Source organism: Oncorhynchus mykiss, chromosome 28 (genome assembly GCF_013265735.2).
Source record: "Oncorhynchus mykiss isolate Arlee chromosome 28, USDA_OmykA_1.1, whole genome shotgun sequence".
Lineage (NCBI taxonomy): Eukaryota > Metazoa > Chordata > Actinopteri > Salmoniformes > Salmonidae > Oncorhynchus > Oncorhynchus mykiss.
The window spans coordinates 24,785,877-24,812,971 of record NC_048592.1 but is presented as its reverse complement, the minus strand read 5'-3'; the positions used below and the strand labels follow the sequence as shown (position 1 = coordinate 24,812,971).

The following is a 27,095-nucleotide window of genomic DNA, read 5'->3' as shown; positions in this document are numbered from 1 at the left end:
ATGAAGGAATAGTAAAAAGTATCCCTCTATCTCAAAATACCAAAGTATCCCTCTATTCTAGGGCTACCCCTCTAATTCAGATGAGCATCGGCAGCATGTTAAGCCTTTCTTTGACATGGGATAGGTAGGTGTTACCCCAGTAACATTGAATGGGTTCGAAACCAATAAATCAGTATTTTCCACATGCTTCGTAAACAACAACTTATGAGTTCTTCTCAACAATGCAAAGAGAAAAATAGAGAAATAATAAGGAATAAATACTCAATAGCTGTGTTCAGATACACTCATACTAACCATTCTATTTGTGACGGAAATGGAGTATATACTGTATGTTATCCAGAGCGCAGTATGTTAGTATGGGTATTCAAACACAGCTAATGAGCAACAATAACTTGGCTATATACACAGGGTACTAGTACGAGTCGATGTGCAGGGGTATGAGGTAATTAAGGTAGATATGTACATATAGGTAGGGATAAAGTGACTAGGCAACAGGATAGATAATAAACAGTAACAGCAGTTTGTGATGAGACAAAGAGTTAGTTCAAAAAGGGTCAATGCAGATAGTTAAATACTTAACCAATAGCCACCAGGATGAACTATTTAACAGTCTTATGACTTGGGGGTAGAAGGTTCTAGACTTAGCGCATCGGTACCACTTCCCGTACAGTAGCAAAGAGAACAGTCTTTGACTTGGATGGCTGGAGTCTGACACTGCTTGGTATAGAGGTCCTGGATGGCAGGGAGCTCAGCCCCAGTGATGTACTGGGTGCCCCTTTACTCAAACATTGGTAGTAGGGCTGCGTGATATCGGCAAAAAATATTATTACAATTTTTGTACCAAATATGGCGATTTTATTTGTGATCATAGATCAAAACACCTGTTGGAATCATAGAAATAGAATGATCTAGAGTTTGGCAGAGAGCAAAATACACAAACAAATTGTATCATGTAGAAAATGTGGATTTATATTAAGAAGCAAAGTGGAAAGCTGCATAGTTCAAGTTAGGAATCTATTGACTGCATGCTGCTTTTTGGTCAATGCATGCTGAGTGAATCTGGAGCATGAGGAACTGCCTGCATGAGTGACAGGGGGCAGGGGGATTGTGAAGCTGCCTAAAGAGGAAAGACTGAGTAGAGAACACTGTCAACTTGAGTAATAAATCAAAACTGAAAAAGAAAAGAATGGAAAGTGCGTTACAATGGCGGTTCAAAATATCACAGCCTCTTCCGATATGGACATTGTGCATCCCAACTCCAATAAAAATGTGGATAATCGTGCAGCCCTAATTGGCAGTGTTGCAGGCTAGCTCCTAACATGCTGCAGGACCCAGGCAAGGTGCTGAGCAGCGGCAGCCAGGGGTGGGTGGGCCCGGGACAGTGGTAACACTTTAAATCAGAGGACTGGTTCATTGTAATGGCTGGAACAGAATAAAATGTTTGATGCCATTCCAGCCATTATTATGAGCCGTCCTACCCTCACCAGCCTCCACTGTGTAGTGTAGGCTACAGGTTTAGGTGACTTACCAAATCTCTGGGGCTTTGCATCTGGGGTTCTGCATTCTAGGGGAGACAGGGGATAGAAGAACTGTAGTCAATGACAGATGTTTGCAGCAACGCTGTACATCAAATCTAACTGAGGGAGGAGCATCTACAGTGTACATCAGGCAAACTCCTATCTGGACCTTGAAGCCAGTTCCACTGCTGAGTTTCATTCTTCCTCTCTAATCAACGACTGGTTTAGACCTGGGACACCAGGTGGGTGGAATTAAACATCAGGTAGAAGAGAAAAGCAGCAGTGTTCTGGACCTCCAGGCTCATATGAATACCACTGGAGAAAATGAACAGCAATGAAAACTAAAATGTCTAATAATGATCCATGTATCTTCAGTAACATGCATTTATCTGGACTGTACACTGTACAGTGGTACCAGTAACAAGTGTTTCACATACCAATAGAGAAAGCATTTCTTTACCAAACTGCACACCTATACGCACCACTACAGGCCCTCTATAGATATCATTATATCAGTAATCATTGCCTAGGGTGAGGAATGTCCTGCTCCAGCGCTCTATCCCACAACAACAGAGTAAGAAGAACCAGGCCTATGTTCACCCTGGAGGTAGAAGAGGTTCTCTCTCCAACGTGTAATTTAACTAACCCTAACCCTGGGGGTAGAAGAGGTTCTCTTTCCCCAGTGTAATTTAACTAACCCTAACCCTGGGGGTAGAAGCGGTTCTCTCCTTTCATGTGTAATTTAACTAACCCTAACCCTGGGGGTAGAAGCGGTTCTCTCTCCAACGTGTAATTTAACTAACCCTAACCCTGGGGGTAGAAGAGGTTCTCTTTCCCCAGTGTAATTTAACTAACCCTAACCCTGGGGGTAGAAGAGGTTCTCTCTCCCATGTGTAATTTAACTAACCCTAACCCTGGGGATAGAAGAGGTTCTCTTTCCCCAGTGTAATTTAACTAACCCTAAGCCTGGGGATAGAAGAGGTTCTCTTTCCCCAGTGTAATTTAACTAACCCTAACCCTGGGGGTAGAAGCGGTTCTCTCCTTTCATGTGTAATTTAACTAACCCTAACCCTGGGGTAGAAGAGGTTCTCTTTCCCCAGTGTAATTTAACTAACCCTAACCCTGGGGGTAGAAGAGGTTCTCTCTCCCATGTGTAATTTAACTAACCCTAACCCTGGGGGTAGAAGAGGTTCTCTTTCCCATGTGTAATTTAACTAACCCTAACCCTGGGGGTAGAAGAGGTTCTCTCCTTTCATGTGTAATTTAACTAACCCTAACCCTGGGGGTAGAAGAGGTTCTCTCCTTTCATGTGTAATTTAACTAACCCTAAACCTGGGGGTAGAAGAGGTTCTCTCCTTTCATGTGTAATTTAACTAACCCTAACCCTGGGGGTAGAAGAGGTTCTCTCCTTTCATGTGTAATTGAACTAACCCTAACCCTGGGGGTAGAAGAGGTTCTCTCTCCCATGTGTAATTTAACTAACCATAACCCTGGGGGTAGAAGAGGTTCTCTTTCCCATGTGTAATTTAACTAACCCTAAGCCTGGGGATAGAAGAGGTTCTCTCCTTTCATGTGTAATTTAACTAACCCTAAGCCTGGGGATAGAAGAGGTTCTCTCCTTTCATGTGTAATTTAACTAACCCTAACCCTGGGGGTAGAAGAGGTTCTCTTTCCCATGTGTAATTTAACTAACCCTAAGCCTGGGGATAGAAGAGGTTCTCTTTCCCCAGTGTAATTTAACTAACCCTAACCCTGGGGGTAGAAGAGGTTCTCTTTCCCCAGTGTAATTTAACTAACCCTAACCCTGGGGGTAGAAGAGGTTCTCTCTCCCATGTGTAATTTAACTAACCCTAAGCCTGGGGGTAGAAGAGGTTCTCTTTCCCATGTGTAATTTAACTAACCCTAAGCCTGGGGATAGAAGAGGTTCTCTCCTTTCATGTGTAATTTAACTAACCCTAAGCCTGGGGATAGAAGAGGTTCTCTCCTTTCATGTGTAATTTAACTAACCCTAACCCTGGGGGTAGAAGCGGTTCTCTCCTTTCATGTGTAATTTAACTAACCCTAACCCTGGGGGTAGAAGAGGTTCTCTCCTTTCATGTGTAATTTAACTAACCCTAACCCTGGGGGTAGAAGAGGTTCTCTCCTTTCATGTGTAATTTAACTAACCCTAACCCTGGGGGTAGAAGAGGTTCTCCTTTCATGTGTCAGATGAGACGGCAGCAGACAGATGAATAGATTGAGCCTGCGTTCCAAAAGGGCACCCTATTCCCTATATAGTGTACTACTTTTGACCAGAGCACTATGGGCCCAGGTAAAAAGTAGTGCACCTACATAGGGAATAGGGTGGCATTTGGGATACATATTGAGTGAAAGAAACCTGGTCTATTCAGAGGATGAGTATTGATCTCGATAAGGCTCTGATGAAAAGCCATAGACCCAGAGTGACAGCCAGCCAATATGGTGTGCGAGTCTTCAGTTGTAATAACTCATCGACAGGGGGTGGTGAGGTTGATTGAACCTGCTGTTGGGTGGTGGTGAAGACTGGGCTCCACTAATGGAGAGGAGAAAACCACTTCCCATTATTATGACAACAGGGGGAATAACTCAGCTCAGTACTCGACAGGTGTTTAAGGACACTGGCGGTTGAGTTGGGACATAATATAGGAGCCATTGATAATCTATTCTCTTTATAGTGCCTCTGGTTAAAAGTAGTGCACTATGTAGGGAATACGGTGCCATTTGAGACGTATAAACTGACTTAGTCCTCATAAATAACTCCAGCATTAACACTTTTTTTTTTTTACCTTTATTTAACTAGGCAAGTCAGTTAAGAACAAAATCTTATTGCCTTGTTCAGGGGCAGAACGACAGATTTTTACCTTGTCAGCTCGGGGATTCGATCTTGCAACCTTCCGGTTACTAGTCCAACGCTCTAACCACTGGGCTACGCTGCCGCCCTGCTTGTCAGACACTAATAAAAGTCCAAATGTGTTGTATTATTGTATTATTTAAGAAACAATAAAACCTTTCAATGTAAAAAAAATTAACCCCTTGAACGTCTATGTACACACAATATATGTATATGATATGTACATTACATTTGACTGTTAATGTTTACATGAGTCAATCTCAAACAGTGTCGTCACCCTCTAGACAATACCGTGGCTGTGTCATTGGGCTCTGGTCTAAAGTAGTGCAGCATAGGGCATAGGGGTCCATTTGGGAGGTATTTCATGTCACTGAAACATTACTCCCAGGTCTACTGGTTTGGAGTGTGTTGGTGCTGCTTGCTCAATCTGATTGATAATCCACACAATGTGCATTTCTCAGTCTGTCCCAGGCCTGACTGTTCCCTCATCTATCCATCCATCCATCCATCTAATCTGTTCTGAGGGAGCTGAGCGCTACAGGTTCCCACTGAGAATAACTGGATCAGGGGTTTCGTCCCGAATGGCAGCCTACTGGCACCCTGTTCCCTATAGCACACTACTTTTGACCAAGATTTTTGGGCTTTGGTCAAAAGTAGTGCACTATGCAGGGAATATGGTGTCATTTGGGACTCACCAGGATAAAGAGCAGCACAATCAATCAACACGCTGAACGGTCATGTGTTAGGAGAACAAGACTTACTGGAGAACTGGGAGATGAACTAGATCTGTGACAGGGTATAAGACACACAAACAACATACTAACACATACAACCACGTGGCCTAACAACCCACATACAACCACAGGACCTAACAACACACATACAACGACAGGACCTAACAACACACATACAACGACAGGACCTAACAACACACATACAACGACAGGACCTAACAACACACATACAACGACAGGACCTAACAACACACATACAACGACAGGACCTAACAACACACATACAACCACAGGACCTAACAACACACATACAACCACAGGACCTAACAACACACATACAACCACAGGACCTAACAACACACATACAACCACAGGACCTAACAACACACATACAACCACAGGACCTAACAACACACATACAACCACAGGACCTAACAACACACATACAACCACAGGACCTAACAACATACATACAACCACAGGACCTAACAACATTCATACAACCACAGGACCTAACAACATACATACAACCACAGGACCTAACAACATACATACAACCACAGGACCTAACAACATTCATACAACCACAGGACCTAACAACATACATACAACCACAGGACCTAACAACATACATACAACCACAGGACCTAACAACATACATACAACCACAGGACCTAACAACATACATACAACCACAGGACCTAACAACATACATACAAACTAACACACACATACTTTCCTGAGAGTAGGGGACATATGACAAATGGGGACTCTACTTTCTAAGGGTCCTAGAGTGGAGGGAAGTAGGGTTTGCTGTGATATGGGAGCAGAGAGACATACCACTTCTCTGGGCAGGAAGGTCTCCTCCTGTCGTAACACCACAAGCCCCACAGCCCCTCCCATGGGCGTGGCCCTCAGCAGACAGACCACCTCCTCCTGGGTCAACCCAACCAGGTCCACTCCGTTCACCTGGAAGGCAAATGGCCATTAGTAACATACAGATTCACATTCATTTTGAGACCGCTAAACGCCACTGAGATCACTAATATGATCCTTACAGCCTAAACATGTCTATGTGGCAGACTGTATGATGCCAACATAACATAAACCAACGCAAACAGGAAGGGTGATCAGGCAGTGAGCGCTATTCCTTTCATCTCGGGTCTCACCTCCAGCAGCCTGTCTCCAGCCTTGAGGTGTCCGTCCTGGATGGCAGCTCCTCGGGGCAGGATGTTCTTCACGTAGATGGGCGCCGAGCCGCCGATGGGGACGTCACGCGATGTGATGCTGAAACCCAGACCCTCCGGACCTGAGGGAAGTGTGAGAAAAAGTGTGAGATGGCCTATATTTGAACTTGCCTTCATATCACAGGTACACTAGGACGTACACAGCAATAAAACATATAGTCCAAATGGCCATAGAAAACCAAAACAGGCATTCCAAGAGGAAAATGGAACATGGGAAGGAATCTGGAGGACTAGTAGGGAATGTTGAGACAAGACGCAGTGTTGAACCTGCAGAACCCTCCCGCCCTAATGAGACCAACTCAGAGTGTAGAGGATGGGGATCGGACCGCTTCTCTCCCAGACGGCACCACATTCAGAATGTCTCAGAATGTCTGCCCAGCCTAATCCCTCTGTCTGACTGTCTGAGCTGTGTACGGTAATGCAAGCAAGGCAGAACGCAAACAGAGGATTCCAGAATGCTCAGAGGATTCTGTTTCAGAACACTCTAAATCCCTTCCATGTCAATAAGCCAATCAACTTCCCACCACAGTATGGGCACGTATTACACTTACCAGTAAATGGCTTAACCATCGCTATGCTTCACATGGTACACAGGATCTTTGAAGACACATTAGCTTGATTAGGAAAGACGTGCTCTAATTCCAGATTGATTGTGTTACAGCTTGGGTTTTGTGAAGAGGCCAGTGAGTTGGAGTTACCAAGCAAACTAACCAAGTAAATCTATCATCCAAATAAGGTTTAGTCTGCACTCGACACATAACAAGCCAGGCAAAGTCTCATAAATTAATCTTAATCTGCAACTACTGTACTCGTTCAACCAAAGCAAACAAGGAATGGAAGGAGGAATGTCTTCCAGAACTTGGTGGATGATAACAGAGCTACGTTTACGTTGTCCTCCTACTAAATGGAACGATAGACACCTGGATGTGGTCAGTGGGGATCTTATTAACAGGAATCAACCAGGTTGGGAGTTACGGGCTGCTTTTCAAATGGCACCCTACAGTACTCCTTATATAGTGCACTCATTTTGACCAGTCCACTATAATATAGCGAATAGAGTGAAAGTTGTGATGCATCCCTGATTTCTGGCCTAGGCCTTTCAGTACTCTGGCTTGGTTCCAGGCCAGGAGTCCAGGACAGTGGAGACATCCCAACACAGTGCTGGTGTGCCATATGGACTGGGCCCTTCTATCTTCAACATTGCATTTGACACAGTGCACACTACACAGACAGAGTGGCTGCTTAGCAACAAGCCCTCTTGCCCACCACACCTGGCAGGAACACACACACACACACCTGGTCCTTATGGCAGAGACCGGTATGTGTGTGTCTCCTATGGCAGAGGCCTGTGCCGTGCCAACTCTGTCCAGCTGTCAGTCACTGCATACACCCCTGAAGTGTGTTTCATTAGGAATTTATGGCTCAATCTGTAACACATTTTCTGTCCACCATTTCAGGCAAAAGTGTGAAGCTGTTTGGCCATCTTTATACAAGTCTATGGCTAGATCGAATGATTCTGAAGTGTGCATCTCTTCATGAATCAATGAGATGAGACTGGCATATGTTTATTTGGAAGCTACTGTAATAATTATATATTTCCACCCAAACCCTTTGCTGCGTTCCTCCTTAACAGAACAAGTATTTATTTATCCAACCTCATCACACAGACCTAAACACAGCATTTTATTTGTAGAATCTAAGAGGCTAAATTCTTAGACTGAGGGAAAGTAACACTGAGTAAAATGGCCTGTTTCCAAGCGTGTACAAGTCAGTCAGAATACCTGTAATGATAAGAAGTAGAAGCTCAGTATTGAATCAGAGCTTGACCAGTCTTGATTAGTTGGCTCTGGAAGGTCATGGATCGTTACACTAAATATTTACACTAATAGCCCCTACACCTTGTCTATTGTCCTCATATCACGGCCCAGTTCAGCTCAGTAGGTAACCTATGCCAAACATTTATTTAATAGGCATATAACAGAGTTCTAAAAATGTCTTAAGAACGACAGTCTATTTAGTTTATAGAGTCTATACTCATACAATTGTCAATTAAAGACCCAATATCAAACTTCAATTCAAACTTTATTTGAAGTGTATTTAAAATAACACACTTAATAAAATAACCAAAACAAAGGCGTCATTGATTAAAGGGATCCTAACACCTCAAGCAGTTTCACAGTACGACGCAAAGTACTTATAAATATAAGCATGATACAAACAATGAATAATTAAACCATTTTACCTGCTATAATTTAAGAAAGTAACTAAAGCTTTGTCAAATTCCAAATGCTACAGTAGGCCCCTTGATTTCTCATAGTTTCACCTTCAAGTAGCCTAATGCCTAAAAATCAGCCTACTTGAAACGGGTACTACCACAATTACAGTCTTTGTAGTCGTGGCAAACTGCACTTAATTCCGCCATTCGTTCTTTTTTGGAGGGTATTTAAATTTAGCTTATTTCATTAATTATTTGGGGGAATTTTGGATTTTTTTTTAATGTAGGTCTTGGCTTATCTTTACACTCTTTCTAATGTTTCATTTCATTAGAGATGTTGCATTTTATAATTTGACCGTTGAACACCTGTTATTTTTGGACAAACAAATGCGGGGGGGGGGGGGGGGGGGGGGCTGTAACAATGGTGAGGTGTGAGTGTCAGGTTAACCACATGGTATGTCTCAGGATGGACAAAGGTGCAGTCAGGATCTGAACACCCCATGGTTCCTCTTATCCAACAGTCGGTGGAGAAACAAGTTTGAGTGTTCGGAGATGAAACAAAAGTTATTCTGCCTGGCATGGAAGTGGCAAGAGTCTTCAGAGGTGTAAGGATAATTAAGAGTCTGAAACTAGGGTATTTGGTGCAGTGTTTTTGTTAGTTTTGGAGTTAAGCAAGGTTTTTCAGTTGTTCGGGCACACACATTTTCTGGAGGCGAAGCCGAAGTTTGGAGCCAACGTCTAAGTCCCTTCGTCGGTGATTGGTCAACAGGGGGGATTCTTCAATAAAATCTTTGTCATTCAACGAGACAACTCATGCACATTTTTTATTGAAAAATACTGTACCAAACATTTGCTAGAAGTAAAATTGCGCGACTAATATTTCTAAGGCAAAAACATCAAAATTAATAGACATCTTGAGTTGTCTTAGATTATTTCGGACTATTTTGAGGAAGTGCATACTATTGCCGCTTTTTTTTCAAGCGATGGTCTTTTACGGTAGTCTACAAGCCGAGTTCGGCTAGGCGCCAGCCGAACTGAAGCATGCTGACGCCTTAAGACAATTTATCTTAGACCCCTGGCCAGGATTAGATGTGCTGGAGAGGATTAGATTAATGCTTTCTCTGTGAGGTCCAATCACATATTTTTTAGGTGTGTATGTGTGTCGTCTGACCTTTTTTCAGCTGGATGTTCAGTCTCCTGCCGACCTTTTTGGTGAAGCCCGCCGTGGGGGTGGAGTTTAGCACCCTGTGAGGGGAGGGGGTGCGGCCTGGAGGGGCGTGGCCTAATGGGGGCTTGCCCATGGAGCCCCCATGGGCAAGCCCATGGGGGTGAGGTAGAGAGGTGTAGGCGTCACCCTGCTCGGGGTGCTGGTGAGGGTGGGGACCACGGGACATCCTCTGTGATATAAGATAAGACAGCATTTCATTATCAGTTTTAAAAGAAATTTGCCTTGCATCATAAACGCAACGACAGACCCTCGTAACCCGGACGGCGCTGGGCCAATTGTGCACCGCCCTATGGGTTTTCGATCACGGACGGCTGTGATAAAGCCCCGGATCAAACCAGGGTCTGTAGTGACGCCTGTAGCACTGAGATGCTCCGCCTTAGACCGCTGCAGCACTCTGGACACTCGACAGACAATATACAAAACGTAGAGAGACCTGTGGGGTGTGGTCCAGGCCTGAGGTTGTGCTGCCTCTCTCGCTGGCTAGGGAGTCAGGGCTGAAGCTTCCAGAGGAGTAGGCCACGTTGGGGTTCCTCTCGCTGTGTGACAGCTGCTCGTACTGGGCCTTCATCAGGTTGGGAACCACATGGAACATGATGACTGGTGAACGCATGGCCTGGCGGAACATGTTCTGGGCTCTGAGGACAGGAAGGAGGGAGAAGCAAAACAACTCAACACAGATGTTGGATCCGACATAGTCTGCATCTCAAATGGCTCAAGAGGAGTGTCCTGAATGCCTCGTTGAAAGTAGTGCTCAATAAAAATTATTTGGTGCCAATTTATGACTCAAGCACACATTACACACTACATTAGTTGTGGTTATCAACCCTACTGGTAGGGCACCTGCACAGCACAGTGATTAAAGCTTGTAGAGAGTAAGAATGTATAGCTTTAGAATAGGCTTGCCAGTTTCATCATGTAATCCCTCATATGGCTCAGATGAAAGGAATGGGGTTTCTGAAGCACGTTTGGAGAAAAATCATTTTAAACCCCTTCAACATTAGGTAGTGTAGATATGAACTGAAACCATCTATTTAGTGTAATCTTGCCATAGCAGTAGTCTTGTTAGCCACACCTGTTACAGTAGATTAAAGCTGACTTTGCTAGACATCTCGGATATGTCCCAAATGCCACCCTATTCCCAATATAGTGCTCTACTTTTTACCAGGGACTTTAGGGCTCTGATCAAAATGAGTGCTACATTGGGAATAGGTTGCCATATGGGATGCACACAGGCAACTCCTTTCTCAAAACAGATTAACAGACATCATTACCTCACTCCCAACGACCGTGCAATTCCTTGCCAAAATGCCCAGCCACTAATAATATTCCCAAATCAAATGTGATTTGCCACAAGCTCCGAATACAATGCGTACTTATAAGCCCATTACCAACAATGACAGAACAATAATGAATGTTCACTCCCATGTCAACCTCTAATGATGTAGCCCTCCCACAAGTTCCTCAAAAATATAATGGAGAAGCTTTTCTGACATTTAGCATGTGTGAAAACCCTGTCTGTTTTGATATATTTAATTCAACAGCAGTAAGTAACCTGTGCTGGGAAACCTATTACATCCTGTCTGGAAATTGATATAGCCTGAAATTGGGAAGTAGCGCCGCGATATCGGTTGCCAGGCCCAACTGGTGTCGTCACCGACATTTGTGTCTCCCTGAGGGAACACAGGTCAGTGTTCAACACCATAGTGCCCACAAAGCCCATCACTAAGCTAAGGACCCTGGGACTAAACACCTCCCTCTGCAACTGGATCCTGGACTTCCTGACAGTCTGCCCAAGGTGGTAAGCGTAGCAACAACAGATCTGCGCCCCCCCCCCCCCCCCCCCCCATTAACATCGACGGGGCTGGAGTGGAGCGGGTAAAGAGTTTCAAGTTCCTTTGTGTCCCCGTCACCAACAAACTATCATGGTCCAAACACACCAAGACAGTCGTGAAGAAGGCACAACAAAACCTTTCCCCCCTCAGGAGACTGAAAACATTTGGCATGGGTCCCCAGATTCTCAAAAAGTTCTACAGCTGCACCATCGAGAGCATCCTGACCGGTTGCATCACCACCTGGTATGGCAACTGCTCGGCATCTGACCATAAGGCGCTAGAGGGTAGTGCGTAAGGCCCAGTACATCACTGGGACCAAGCTTCTTGCCATCCAGAACCTCTATACCAGGCGGTGTCAGAGGAAAGCCCATAAAATTGGCAGACTTCAGACACCAAAGTCAGACTGTTAACTCTGCTACCGCACGGCAAGCGGTACCGGAGCGCCAAGACTAGGACCAAAACACTCCTGAACAGCTTCTACCTCATAGCCATAAGACTGCTAAACAATTAATAAAAAAGGCCACCGGACTATTAAGTTGACAACAACACCCCCACCCCCCCATTTGTTTTGTACACTGCTGCTTCTCGCTGTTTATTATCTATGCATAGTCACTTCAACCCTACCTACATGTACAAATTACCTCAACTAACCTGTACCCCCCCCCACACTGACTCGGTACCCCCTGTATATTGCCTCGGTATTGTTATGTTATTGTGTTACTTTTTTAAATGTTTTACTTTAGTTTATTTGGTAAATATTTTGTAACTAATCTTGAACTGCACTGTTGGTTGAGGGCTTGTAAGTAAGCATTTCACGGTAAGGTCTACACTTGTTATATTCGGAGCATGTGACAAATACAGTTTGATTTGACTGTAGGCCTAAGTTGCTCTGGATAAGAACGTATTCTAAATGACCTAAATGTATATTGATTAAGGCTGAAGGATGAGGGCAGACCCCCCAGCAGGTATGGTTTGCACATAACAGCACAAATCTGTAGCCTACAACTGAGCACTGCACACATGAAAATTCCCAATGTGGCCATTTGAACATAGACTTATGCAGTACTGCCACTCAGGTGATCTATTTTTATGTCACTCTTCACCTCAGATGGCACGGGTATAGTTAAATACGTAAACAATTGGGCTTGATGGTAAAGTGAGTAGAGCAGCAATGCTGCTTGTCCCACTCTCCAGCTGGTAGCCTATTTGATTAAACCGCATTTTATACAACAAATGTAATACTACGGGAGTGACCCCGGCGGAAGGGGGAGGTGGGAAATGACCATTTCTTTTTTATTACATAAACCATATTAGGCCTAGCCTACAGTCGTTTTCGTGCAACACTCCACATGACATTTCCGCCCCAAAAAATATATAATAAAACTCAGTTTTTAACTATTCTTGTAGACCAGGGGTACTCAACTCTTACCCTAAGACATCCAGAGCCTGCTGGTTTTCTGCTCTACCTGATAATTCATTGCACCCACCTGGTGTCCCAGGTCTAAAATCAGTCCCTGATTAGAGGGGAACAAAGGGAAAAAATGCTGTGGAACTGACTGAGGTCCAGAGTTGCGTTTGAGGGCTGTAGCCTGTTGTTCCTGTCCTGAACTGGACTCTAGAACTTCACTCCCATTCCTCCCAGAATCACATGGGAATCCTGTTCAACCACTAGGCTACACTATAGCTATAGGTTATTGTGAGTGTGTAAGTGTGCACACAAAACAAATGACAGCTGTTTTTTCACAGTACACCAGTGCTTATGCTTCAGAAAAGCACATTACATAAAGCATGATGAGGAATGTAATGTAACATTGCATTCAAAAGCTTTAGCTGGATTCTAGAATGGCATGCAAGCAGCGTACAACAGAACTAGAATGAATAGAATGGCCTCCCCCATTCAAGTCAATGACAGCATAATGGGTGGCCTGGCAGCCATTTTGACTGTACAAAATAGGAATGAAGCAGGAAGCCATCATTCTATTTCTATGGAACAGTATCTGCAGCAGAGAACAATGGGAGGCAGCAGCAGTTAGCTAGGCCGTTAAGATCTGCTCAGACTGAGGAGCTGAGGGAGAGAGACCGATCAAAGCCGGGGATGCCCTGAAAGTCAGAAGCCAAGCAAGTAGAGCAGAGGTAGGTTTGATCTAGGAGTCTAATAGGAAGATGTTAGCATCCAGTAGCAACAGATGGAGCTGCTAAATACATATAGAAAGGATTGCAAGTATGGAGAGGACAGAGGCTGAGAGGAATGGCAGGCAGCCTCCATATTACCAAGATCCTACAGTAGGAACGACTTAGGAATCATCAAACAGGAATGGGGTTAGCTTAGCAACAGAAAGCAGCAGAGGCCATGCTTTGGTTAGAAGACATGGCAGTGGAGAGTAAGGGAGAGGAGCAGGGGAGGGCTGGCAGGGAGTGGAGGGGGGCTCAGGACCGGTGGTCCCGGTCGGTAGGTACAGGCGTCTTACTGTTCGAAGCGGATGTTTCGCAGGTCTCCATTATTAATGCGTACGATGCAGTCATTCTCCTGGAACAGACAATGTTGCTCCGCCTTGCCTCCCCTCTCCAGGCGCTTGACCAACAAGCCGAGAGTCCTGGAAACATTCAGAAGCAGACGTTGGTGTAATGCGGCTGGCAGCTGTGGAGGAGGCCTTAGGGTTCAATATGGTTGTTGGGGTAGACAGAGCAGGCCTGGAAAGGGGAGGACTACTGAAGCTCCAGCAAACACCTAGGCTCTACATGAATAAGGTGTGTTGCAAATGGCACTCTATTCCCTATGTAGTGCACTAGAGCCATTTTGGATACATGCATAGGCTCATAACGAAGAGATAAGCAACATGTCCTCCATGTCATCTGCATCCTTACTTAGTTTACAGGCTAACACTGATTGGTGTAAGGTTTTAATTCATGCAAAGTGTAAAGTGGAAGTGAGATATGAGACACTGTCTTGGCTAGATTCCCAACCTGGTCACATTCCATTCTGGCCACCTAGTCATCCCCCTCGTTCCTAATCGGCATGTCACTCCTCATCTCTCCACCTGATAGCTGATGTGTGGTGAGCGTTCTGGCACAGAAATGGTGGCCATGAATCACTGAGGTGGGTGCCTCACTTTGGGGGTGGATGAGGTGAAATTCTCCCTACTATGTAAAGCGCTTTGAGTACCTCAGTTGGTAGAAAAGCGTTACATAAATTCAAATAAATTATTATTAAGTTGGTGGCGTTATGTTTGTCAGTAGTAATTTTGGTGTCTAGATGAAAGTGCCCGTCTAAAACAGCATAGGTCTAGTTACTGTAGCTAGGTGTGCCCGTTCTCTCTACCTGAATGCAAAGTTTTGCTCCTGACTGAGCTGCCTTATGCAAAACAAATAGACCATTAGCGTTCTGACAGAGAAAACAGTTAAATCTACAGTAACATGTAGGAATTAGAGAAATGCTGCTCCATCACATGTGAGTTTGGGAAGTCTTCAGCTGTGACAGCTGTCAGAGAAACCAGTAACCCTCCATACAGTAGCAAGATGCCTCGGGCTTCCTGACTGCTATACAATGCTGACTTCACTAAACATACAGAGTAGGTCATCCAAAATCATACAAATTACCATAAAGTGCTAGAACTATTAAAATAATACTTATTGTTCACAGGTATGTTTAAACACAGATTCATTATAACAAAATATGTTTTCCAGAACTTCTAGTTGGAAGTTCCTCTGAATCAGTAGCGAATAAGCTAGCCTGGGTACCCGTGTTTGTGCCATCATGCCAATCCTTGCCACACCTTGTCATGTTTGGCATGACAAGGAGTTGACATGACAGCACAATCAGATCTGGGACCAGGCTAGGAATTGTAAACCTAGCTCTGTGCTAGTGGACATATGTGAAAGAGCTGGACCATTAAATCAATTATTCCATTACATCTTCTAACAGAGACGTGTGTGGACTGTAAATGTGTATAGGACTGCTGAGTACAACCTTTACATCAAGGAAATACTTCAGACAGGAGTGACGGAGGAACATGACAGTCACCTGCAAGCACTGAACAATCCTGATTGATCACTGTAAACTAGCTAATCACTTCATGATGTGAGCATGACATGCATGTTGCGTAGGTCCATGTGTAGGGGGAGTGTGTGTGTGTGTGTGTGTGTGTGTGTGTGTGTGTGTGTGTGTGTGAGAGAGTGTTTGTTTTACTGGGTCACATGAGGATGCAGGTGCCATAGCAGACTAAGCTCGCGCTCTCTCTCTCTCCCCCCTCCTTCCCTCTCACTCCCCCCTCCTTCCCTCTCACTCTCTCTCCCCCCTCCTTAATCGTGACAGTGTTATGCCTGCGTAGCGTAAGTAGCCTGCTGCCTGCCTATCCAGTGGTGGCTGTAGTGGGAGGGCTTTACCTGCGGTCCTGGGCACTGAAAGGCACTACATGGATTCCCAAGGGCCCACCGTCATTGGACACTTCTACCAGCTTTACAATGTCACTGTGAGACAATGAGGATGGGGAGGGGTGAAACCACATGGAAATCAGGAAGGGGAGAAAAACAACAACAAATAGAGCAGGAAGAAATGAATAAACCACTAGGGATGAGCATTACGCCAGGTTTTGGTTTCTCCCAACATCCCAGGTGACAGAAACGCATCATTCAGAACCCAGTTCTAAGGAGCGTCAAGGGAGGTTTCCATACACACTACATATACATATCATATCTTATGTCTTGACCTTCAGACAGTCTATCACATAGGATTTTTATAGGGAAATCTGAGACAAGTAAACTATCAAATTCCTTTAAAAAAAATAGTGTTGTACTTGTATTCTTTGACCTCTAACCCCTCGAGTTTCCATAGATTGGTGCTTAGTAGCTGTGTTTCTATTACCTTTAGGACAAAGGTTATTTGCATAAAAATATAGTTGTATTCTATTAGGAGGCGAGGACGCCTTCCTTTTTGGGCGAAATAATATCAATAACATACTGTACCTGAAGATTAGACTGATGGCATGAAAGAGATGACAGTTAGAAAACGAGTGTTATTACTATCACCATGACAATGGATCAGTACATGGTACCTTTTATGGTTATGATGACATTTGGTTTATGCTCAAGTTCCTTAAAAGAACATTAGCCAGGGGTTTAAAAAGATTATCTCCAAACTTGTGGAATGCAATATTTATTGGCCTAAATCTAAGACTCTTGACAATAAATGATTACATGGAGAATACAATATAAGATCAGAAGTGTTAGGTTCAGCTTAGAGGTAGGTAGTTAACTGGTACTCATTCCACTGCTACAGATTAATGTTATTCCTGTACTTGTTAGGGATCAATGTCAGGTGATCAGAGAGGTGGTTACGTTGAGACAGAAGCTCTGGATGAATCCCAAATGACACCTTATTCCCTATATAGTGCACTACTTCTGACCAGGATCCACAAGGCTCTGGTCAAAAGTAGTGCACTATAAAGGGAAAAGGGTGCCACTTGGGACGTAGTCCTCTATCTGTAATTGGACAACTTACTCCAGTGACCTCACAGGGGTGTGGGCCATACAGGAGTCAGCTCGGCCAACCGGCTGGATCCTGCCGTTCTCTTCCTCCCCGTGCCCCCCCTCCTCCTGCAAAACAAGACAACAACCTAGAAGTCATGTAATTCTATGGATCTCTGATTGCAACATGAGCATCTTATCAAACCAAGCCTCCCGAGTCTCATTGGCACAGACATTGAAAGATGGTCCATTCCACACTGGCTGAAATGAGTCACAAAAAAATGGTACGCAGACAACATGACATAAGACGGGTAACCTGCATATGAGCACCCATTACAGCCTATGCCACTATTAAAACCTGAACAAATGTTCAGGACTGATTCCTATTGTGAGAGCGAGAGAGAGAGTGAGAGAACAAGGAGTAAGAGAGAGAAAGAGAGATGGTGGACTAGACAGGGTCATTAAAATTTCATGGTGATACTGGAGAAGGCAGAGGAGCCGCGGCAACGGCAGCAACAGCTCGCCTCATCAGTATGAAAATGAACACATCGCCACAGTTCCCTGTACGGTTGCCATGACAGTGCACTGTTTGCTGCTGCGAGGGGGGGGCGACGACGTACAGTGGAGGGCTGCAGTACACCGGTAATCCAGTCCTATTGGTCTCCTTCACAACAGGATCACAGTGGCTACAGAGCATGTCTCATAGGAGTCGTGTCCTATACTTAACAGGTTGTGAATGAGTTTCTAAACAAGAGGAAAACGGTTTGGGACACTGTGGGTTACACGTACATGACAATTCTTGCATGGTGTAGACATAGAAAGGGAGATATTTATGAAAAGGTCATTCTATTCCCCAAGACAACACTATGCTCCTTGAAGAGCATGTGAATCACATTCATCACCACAGATACAGGAGGAAAGTCACACGGCCACATTTCAATAGTAGCTCCTTCGATGGACTTTTGTTTTATTCATCGAGTGACAATTCCATTTCCTGAATTGCACAGTGGGGTTCGACTTGGCTCTCCAACATCACAGGCTGAGTCCCAAATGGCCCCTTATTCCTTTTATAGTGCACTACTTTAGACCAGGGCCGGCTGGACCCTGGTCAAAAGAAAGTGCACTCTAAAGGGACTAGGGTGCCATTTGGGATGCATCAGTGTCTCTCCCCCCAGGTAAGGCGCAGGGACACTGAGGTGACAGAAAATGTTGAGGGGACAGTGGCAGTTTTCCATCAGTAAACGACTGGCTCGGGGGTATAGGGCCTCATGACAAACAAACTGCCTATACTAGCTCATGTTGGTTTGGAGTGACTTGAGTGAATCAAATGGTTTTGTTTGCACTAAAACACATTAAAAAATGCCCCTACAACACAGACAGCTACAGTACAAGATGTGCTTTGAAGATCTCACATTTGATTAATACAACATCAACCAAATAACTGTTCAAAAGTCACTTAACTGCACTATGGCACTAGCCCCTCCTGTGACATCAGGTTGTACATATCCTCCCATTCTAACCAAGTGGTTAGATCATCACATCTATAATTCAGGGCTGGGCTTGGAGTTAATGGCTACTGGGAAGACAGGCTACAGGCGGGTAGGTAGGGCAAGGTCGTGGCCCAAATGGCACCCTATTCCCATTATAGTGCACTGCTTTAGACAGCTCCTAGGGCTCTAGTTAAAAGTAGTGCACTATATAGGGAATAGGGGGCCATTTGAGAAAGCCACAGGACAGGACATATTTTATTTTTCAGCTGAGTCATTGTTTGTTTCCTCATCTTAGTGCGAGTGTCTTGGCCACAATGGCACTCGGGCCTGTGGGCTCATTACATTTTAATAGTAAAATCCATCTCAGTGTGAATGAAGTGGACCGTGTAGCAGACGGCCAAAGTGCACTTTAATGAAGTGTGCTCCCGCTGGAAATGGACAGCTGATTGTTTACGGACACAGACACAAGAAAGAAACACAACACACATACATTACCCACAGGACATGGAGTAAACGTGGAACTTGGACATATGCTCTTAGCCCAGGTGACTATCCTGAATGTCCTTTACACTTAACCCCACTACATCTTCTGTCCTGTCCAGAGTCACATATGTCCATCCTGCCTCGCTGCCATGTTTTCATAACAGGAGGAAACACTGGGCGAGCACAATGCTCCTCATCCACAATCAGAGTCTTGACAGAGACACACTGGACAAACAGGTTCTGGGTCAGTGACTGGGTGACCCCTCTCAGGAAACCCCTCAGGGTCCATTTCTGGGAAATGTGATATGTATACACAGAGTTCCAGGTTCCCACAGGATCATATAGGAGCCCTATACCACGTCATTCAACTACCACGACATTCAACTACACCTGCCACGACATTCAACTACCCCTGCCACGACATTCAACTACCCCTGCCACGACATTCAACTACCCCTGCCACGACATTCAACTACCCCTACCACGACATTCAAATACACCTGCCACGACATTCAACTACACCCATCACGTCATTCAATTATTCTCATAAACGGTCTAAGAATTGAGAGGGGATAGATTTAAGATACGCAGTCTAAGTGTAGTAGGACTGTCAGTGTCAACTCAAGTCATTGCGATTATCTGAGATAGGCCTCATCGTTGCGGTTTTGTTAAGTGGCTCTTACCAGTATGCAAGGCATGTAACCACTTTCCTGGTGGATGGGTGAAACTGCTGAGGCTGACATGACAATGCCCCCCCCCCCCCCCCACCCAGTCTGAGGTAGTGTAAAGCTAAGGACTGCCTGGTGTACTGTCTGTATATAAAACAGGCAATGAGAGTGGAGAAAAAGCCAAAAGATAAAACATCCAGCTAAGCCTTTTTCAGAGCAACAGCAGCAGAGCAATAACAATACGGAGGCGCAACATTAGATTTCTCTACTCTCAAAATTACAATGAGCTCTGTCGGTAAATCCACTTAATTCATGAGCATCCATTTCAGATATCCATACGATCACTGACAGAGTAAAGGGAGAGGAGATATCCATACGATCACCGACGGAGCAAGGGGAGTGGAGATATCCATACGATCACCGACGGAGCAAGGGGAGTGGAGATATCCATACGATCACCGACAGAGCAAGGGGAGAGGCGATATCCATACGATCACCGACGGAGCAAGGGGAGTGGAGATATCCATACGATCACCGACAGAGCAAGGGGAGAGGAGATATCCATACGATCACCGACAGAGCAAGGGGAGAGGAGATATCCATACGATCACCGACAGAGCAAGGGGAGAGGAGATATCCATACGATCACCGACAGAGCAAGGGGAGAGGAGATATCCATACGATCACCGACAGAGCAAGGGGAGAGGAGATATCCATACGATCACCGACAGAGCAAGGGGAGAGGAGATATCCATACGATCACCGACGGAGCAAGGGGAGTGGAGATATCCATACGATCACCGACGGAGCAAGGGGAGAGGAGATATCCATACGATCACCGACAGAGCAAGGGGAGTGGAGATATCCATACGATCACCGACAGAGCAAGGGGAGAGGAGATATCCATACAATCACCGACAGAGCAAGGGGAGAGGAGATATCCATACGATCACCGACAGAGCAAGGGGAGAGGAGATATCCATACGATCACCGACAGAGCAAGGGGAGAGGAGATATCCATACGATCACCGACAGAGCAAGGGGAGAGGAGATATCCATACGATCACCGACAGAGCAAGGGGAGAGGAGATATCCATACGATCACCGACAGAGCAAGGGGAGTGGAGATATCCATACGATCACCGACAGAGCAAGGGGAGAGGAGATATCCATACGATCACCGACAGAGCAAGGGGAGAGGAGATATCCATACGATCACCGACAGAGCAAGGGGAGAGGAGATATCCATACGATCACCGACAGAGCAAGGGGAGAGGAGATATCCATACGATCACCGACAGAGCAAGGGGAGAGGAGATATCCATACGATCACCGACAGAGCAAGGGGAGAGGAGATATCCATACGATCACCGACAGAGCAAGGGGAGTGGAGATATCCATACGATCACCGACGGAGCAAGGGGAGTGGAGATATCCATACGATCACCGACGGAGCAAGGGGAGTGGAGATATCCATACGATCACCGACGGAGCAAGGGGAGTGGAGATATCCATACGATCACCGACGGAGCAAGGGGAGAGGAGATATCCATACGATCACCGACAGAGCAAGGGGAGTGGAGATATCCATACGATCACCGACAGAACAAGGGGAGAGGAGATATCCATACGATCACCGACGGAGCAAGGGGAGTGGAGATATCCATACGATCACCGACGGAGCAAGGGGAGTGGAGATATCCATACGATCACCGACGGAGCAAGGGGAGAGGAGATATCCATACGATCACCAACGGAGCAAGGGGAGAGGAGATATCCATACGATCACCGACAGAGCAAGGGGAGAGGAGATATCCATACGATCACCGACAGAGCAAGGGGAGAGGAGATATCCATACGATCACCGACAGAGCAAGGGGAGAGGAGATATCCATACGATCACCGACGGAGCAAGGGGAGAGGAGGTTACGGACTAAATACCAACATGACACACCGGATATGAATCTGCATAGCAATACCCCTGTATATAGCCTCATTATTGTATTGTGATACTTATTAAAAATGTTTTATTTTTTACTTTAGCTTATTTAGTAAATATTTTCTTAACTCTATTTTCTTCAAATGGCTTTGTTGGTTAAGGGCTTGTAAAAGTAAGCATTTCACGGTATTCAGAGCATGTGACAAATACAATTAAATGTTAAATGCTGTTTTAATGGACGTAGAAAGTAGAAAACACTGCAACAAGAAAACACTGCAAGTTCCTTGTAGAGAGAGCTGGTTTATACATAAACCCATTTTAACGGTTTCCTCTGACAGACTGACTACCACAGGACAGCCCTGCTATAAGTATACTCCTTCCCTGATACCTGCATTGCTTATTTTTTACAACAATCAACATGGTCCAACACATAGCAGCGGTTTATGTTGTGTTTGGGGGGTACAGGACACAGCGTAATTGGAAACATATGAGACACGAGGCACTGCAGGAGCTGGAATGCACACACACACACACACACACACACACACACACACACACAACTAATGAGTCTGAGAAGGTGGGATCCTTCATAAGAGCTTCCTGATCATCTCTGAAAGTTGGGTGGGATCACACACACATTTGTATTTGTTAAGGCTGTTATACAATACATTCACATTAAGTGTGTGCCATCAGGCCCCTATTCTACAACACAAAATACATGTGTACGTGTGTGTATAGTGCATATGTTATCGTCTGTGCGTTTGTGCCTGTTTGTGTTGCTTGACAATCCCCACTGTTCCATAAAATCTACTTTAACTATTTTAATTTTACCGCTGGCATGAGTTACTTGATGTGGAATAGAGTTCCATGTAATCATGGCTCTCTGTAGTTATATATGCGCAGTACAAATAAATAGCATAATCATGTGTTTACATTTGGAGCTGTATTGATTTCAACCTGACTAAATGTAGTATATTGCATTGTTTCCACCTGTTAATGTGTGAATTCCAGAAGTGTTTACGGTCTCCGAGTCCGCTGTGCCTCTGTCCCAAATGGCACACTATTCTGTATTCAGTGCACAAATTTTGACCAGGCCTGTAGGGTTCTACGCAAAAGAAGTGAACAATAAAGGGATTAGGGTGCCATTTGGGACACATACAGTGTCTCTACTGTGGTAATGAAGCTGGTGTGAGACTGTTTGCATGGAGGGAGCCATTTCTCACTCCACTGAGCACATCGAACACTGACAACACTGAACAGGAATTAACAGGCTTGTGTGTGCCAGCCAAGGTGAAGATGAAACAGAACAATGAATGCATAGTTTCACACAATGGGGAGGAGGAATAAATATATACGTAAGCAGAATACACACGCTACACTGAGGTGACAATAGAACAGGGTTCCCCAACTGGCTGCCCATGGGCCTTTATTTGGCCCAAGTTCTGCTTTTTTTCCAAATATTCATTGTTGGACACACAATTCCGTAAAAACACCAGGAAATCAGCTCCAAGTCACTTAAATTCAAGAAATCTGTTGCCAAGTATTCCCACAGATATTAGACACACGCATGATCATACAGAAATGTAAACAAGGTTTAGGTCAAACATTACTGTTTGGGCTTCTTGTGGTCAATTTGCAGTCTACAAATGATTTGTAATTATGTTCCGGCCCCCCGACAGTCCGCTCAAGAAAGAAAATGTCCCGTGGCTGAATCTAGTTGATTTCTGCAACAGAAATGGCCCCTGCATATTTAAGAAATTAATCTACAGATTAGCCGTAAAGCAACAAAGGTCACTTCAGTGTTAGTTGGTTAACATAAAGCACTTGCTAAAGTTCGATTGCAGTGGTATATCAGAGTAACATTGTGTTACAGGCAGGAACAAGCTCCCGAGTGACACAGCGGTCTAAGGCACTGCATCTCAGTGCTAGAGGCATCACTACAGACCCTGGTTCAATCCAGGCTGTACCACAACCGGCCGTGATTGGGGAGTCCCATAAGGAGGTGCACAATTGGGCCAGTGTCGTCCGGGTTAGGCCGTCATTGTAAATAAGACTTTGTTCTTAACTGACTTGTTAAACAAAATGTTCCATAAAACAAAAAATGTCAGGCTAATAAGAGACTTACAAAAATGGTGACAACTGAAAGCTGGGGGGGAGATCGCAAGAAAGAAAAAGCAAACAAATTTCACAAGAGGCCTATTACCCACACAACTAGTCCTGTGAGATGGCAGTCTTGGAGCTAGCAGGGAAGACGCATGGCAGTCTTGGAGCTAGCAGGGAAGACGCATGGCAGTCTTGGAGCTAGCAGGGAAGACGCATGGCAGTCTTGGAGCTAGCAGAAGATAGAGAAACTACAGCTTTTTTCCTCATTAGAGAAAAGGCTGGTGGAGTCACATTTATCCTAGGTTATGATAGTATGCTTATAATGGTACCAACTTCTTTCTTTAAAAGTGAAGGAATTTCACCTTTGTGGCTCCCCACTTTTCAATAGAGTTGGTTCTGTTCAGCTATAGCGTCAAGCAGTCCATAAAGACTCAGAGTGCAAGGATTCAGGATCAGACGTGCCTTTTAGATTGTAGCAAATACAGACAGGGGGGCTCGGATCCTTGATCAGCACTCCTACTCCAAGACAATTCAGCATATGTGGCAAGGCTTCTAATGATCTTCTAACGACTACAAAAAGAAAGCTAGTCACGCCGTGGACATCAATGCCACCCTACTAGACGAGCGAAGCACCTTTTTCTCACGCTTCGAACAACAACGACTGATCTGCCGAGGAGAGCCCCTGAAGACAATGAGGGCTACGTCCTTACGGTCTCCACGGAGAACGTATGGAAGTCGTTCAAGCATCTTAACCCTCGCAAGCCTGCTGGCCCAGACGGCATCCCTAGCCGCGCCCTTGGAAGATGTGCAGACCAGTTAGGTATTGTGATTTGGGACATTTTCAATCTCTCTAGCACAGGCCGTTGTCTCCACCTGCTTCAAAATGATTACCATCATCCCTGTGCCCAAGAAGTAACTGTACGACTACCGACCTGTAGCATCACTTCGTTCATCATGAAGTACTTCAAGAGGCTAGTCAAAGACCACATTACCTCCATCCTCCCTGACACACTCAACCCTCTCCAATTCACCTACCGCCCGTCAGATCCAGACAACGCAATTGCCAACGCACTCACTGCACACTGCCCTCAACCAGGACAAGAAGGATGCTGTTTATTGACTACACCTCGGCCTTCAATAGACCGTGGTGAAGGTACGACAGCAGCTCTTCAACCTCAGCACCCCTCTCAGACATCTACCCCTCCATAGCCCTATGAGTCCTGGTCAAAAGTAGTGCACTCTAAAGGGAATAGGGTGCCATTTGGGATACAAACCAGCATTTGCGGATTGAATTTGGGCTGGATACAGATATCACTGGGCTCGTCCCGTCTGTGGGGAGACACGGTCTGACGACTGGTAATGCTCTTGTAAGAATGGAAATCAGAAGGACAGAACGGCAAGCACTGTTTTTATATTTGTGTTACACAGTCAGGGGCCCATACTAAGTGGTATCATGCCAGGGCACTGCATCGTGTCAAAGTGAGTATTAGTTCTAATGATATAGATGGCATTTTGGCGCTACCTTTGATAGTACTACTCCTGTTTAAACCAATTATAAAACACAAAAGGATAAAGGACATCTCTCGTTCCCCTGTTCACATTTAAGTGTCCTGTTCTCCTGCTCTCGTTCCCCTGTTCACATTTAACAGTGTCCTGTTCTCCTGCTCTCGTTCCCCGGTTCACATTTAACAGTGTCCTGTTCTCCTGCTCTCGTTCCCCGGTTCACATTTAACAGTGTCCTGTTCTCCTGCTCTCGTTCCCCTGTTCACATTTAACAGTGTCCTGTTCTCCTGCTCTCGTTCCCCTGTTCACATTTAACAGTGTCCTGTTCTCCTGCTCTCGTTCCCCTGTTCACATTTAACAGTGTCCTGTTCTCCTGCTCTCGTTCCCCTGTTCACATTTAAGTGTCATGTTCTCCTGCTCTCGTTCCCCTGTTCACATTTAACAGTGTCCTGTTCTCCTGCTCTCGTTCCCCTGTTCACATTTAAGTGTCATGTTCTCCTGCTCTCGTTCCCCTGTTCACATTTAACAGTGTCCTGCTCTCCTGCTCTCGTTCCCCTGTTCACATTTAACAGTGTCCTGTTCTCCTCTCATTCAGGTATTGACAATCACAAATCTGAAGAATGGTTTCTGGAAATCATTAACAGTGTATTGATTGCTAGGGGGTTTAATTAGTGTTGTAATTAGCGTGTTGTGGGGTTGAATGCCGCGACAATATGCACAATGCCTCTGGGAGGGAGAAATTCCCAGGTGTCTTTCTCTGCTAGAAGTGGACCCTCAGGGAGAGACCAGCCTTGGAACTCCCATCTTGCTCAGCGGGGGTGTCACATTAAAACAAAAGAGAACAAAGCTCACAGGGAGAGGAGAAAGATGAGAGAACGACGGCGAGATACTAGTACGGTCGGTGCAGCCATGGAGACCAGAGAGAGATGAGGTGAGGTAGGAGAGGGGAAGAGGAGCAAGCAAATGAGAGGTTCTCAGAGAAAAGCAAGGGTTGAGATGCAGCACGGAGGGGAGAGAGAGACAGTATAGAGAGCAAGAGCATAAGAAGGAAAAAGAGAGAGTCAGAGTGAGAGTAACCTAGAACAAATAATACCACTCCCCCATTAAGTACTCCACAATCCTGAGGCCACAGCAGCACCTACTGGTACGGAGAAGAGCCCCGGGCTCTATGGGCGTACGGAGAAGAGCCCTGGGCTCTATGGGCGTACGGAGAAGAACTCTAGTACCTCTCTAGTATCTGTATGGGCTTATGGAGCTGTGGTCCCCAGTGGCCAAGACAAGAAGTCGACCAATCACCCTCAACTGTCTTATTAAGCCTCATACAAACACCTCCACCGCTAGCTACCAGGAAGCCAGCAGCACATCCTCCTGAAGCAGCTCCATTAGCCATGATTTATGGCTCCACGGCCTAGCTTCACATGATTTATCATAACAAACCAGGTGACTGTAGGCTTCTGTTCTGCACCAGTGCCACCTGAGGGACTTCCCCATCTTTGTTGTAGTGTGCAGGACATCAGGGAGTGCTGGAGGGACCCTAGCTAGCAGTTTCTACTGCATGTAGTTAGCCAGCAGTGATGATTAACCTACTGTTTGTACGGCTGTGTGAAACAGGCTTCTCATCTCCCCTGTGGTTAACTAATGCACCGATCACTAAACCAAGTCCAACCATGACAAAGGACATGGATACACACAATGGCCTAATGGACAAGGACAAACCGGACAGAATGATGATTAGGTAAATCCATGGAACGGTGGTGGTATCTTTTTTCGCCTGACATGGATTGCATGTGTAACATTCATTCAG

At 45.3% G+C, this 27,095-nt stretch overlaps 1 protein-coding gene across 9 annotated transcripts in view; it reads right to left on the bottom strand.

The window, feature by feature from the left end:
* The window catches only part of LOC110508784 (partitioning defective 3 homolog), a 227,961-nt gene that overhangs the window by 102,474 nt on the left and 98,392 nt on the right, over window positions 1-27,095 (bottom strand). For 4 of the 9 annotated variants that reach the window (XM_036966639.1, XM_036966637.1, XM_036966638.1 and 1 more), the window contains exons 6-14: window positions 17,140-17,234; window positions 16,605-16,616; window positions 16,026-16,109; window positions 14,111-14,236; window positions 10,244-10,445; window positions 9,754-9,979; window positions 6,290-6,429; window positions 5,961-6,089; window positions 1,529-1,564 (exon numbers count right to left, since the gene is read on the bottom strand). In XM_036966639.1, the coding sequence (XP_036822534.1) occupies window positions 1,529-1,564; window positions 5,961-6,089; window positions 6,290-6,429; window positions 9,754-9,979; window positions 10,244-10,445; window positions 14,111-14,236; window positions 16,026-16,109; window positions 16,605-16,616; window positions 17,140-17,234 (1,050 nt within the window). The remainder of the gene's footprint in view (window positions 1-1,528; window positions 1,565-5,960; window positions 6,090-6,289; window positions 6,430-9,753; window positions 9,980-10,243; window positions 10,446-14,110; window positions 14,237-16,025; window positions 16,110-16,604; window positions 16,617-17,139; window positions 17,235-27,095) is intronic. The other 5 variants (XM_021589600.2, XM_021589604.2, XM_036966641.1 and 2 more) reach the window with 4 other exon arrangements.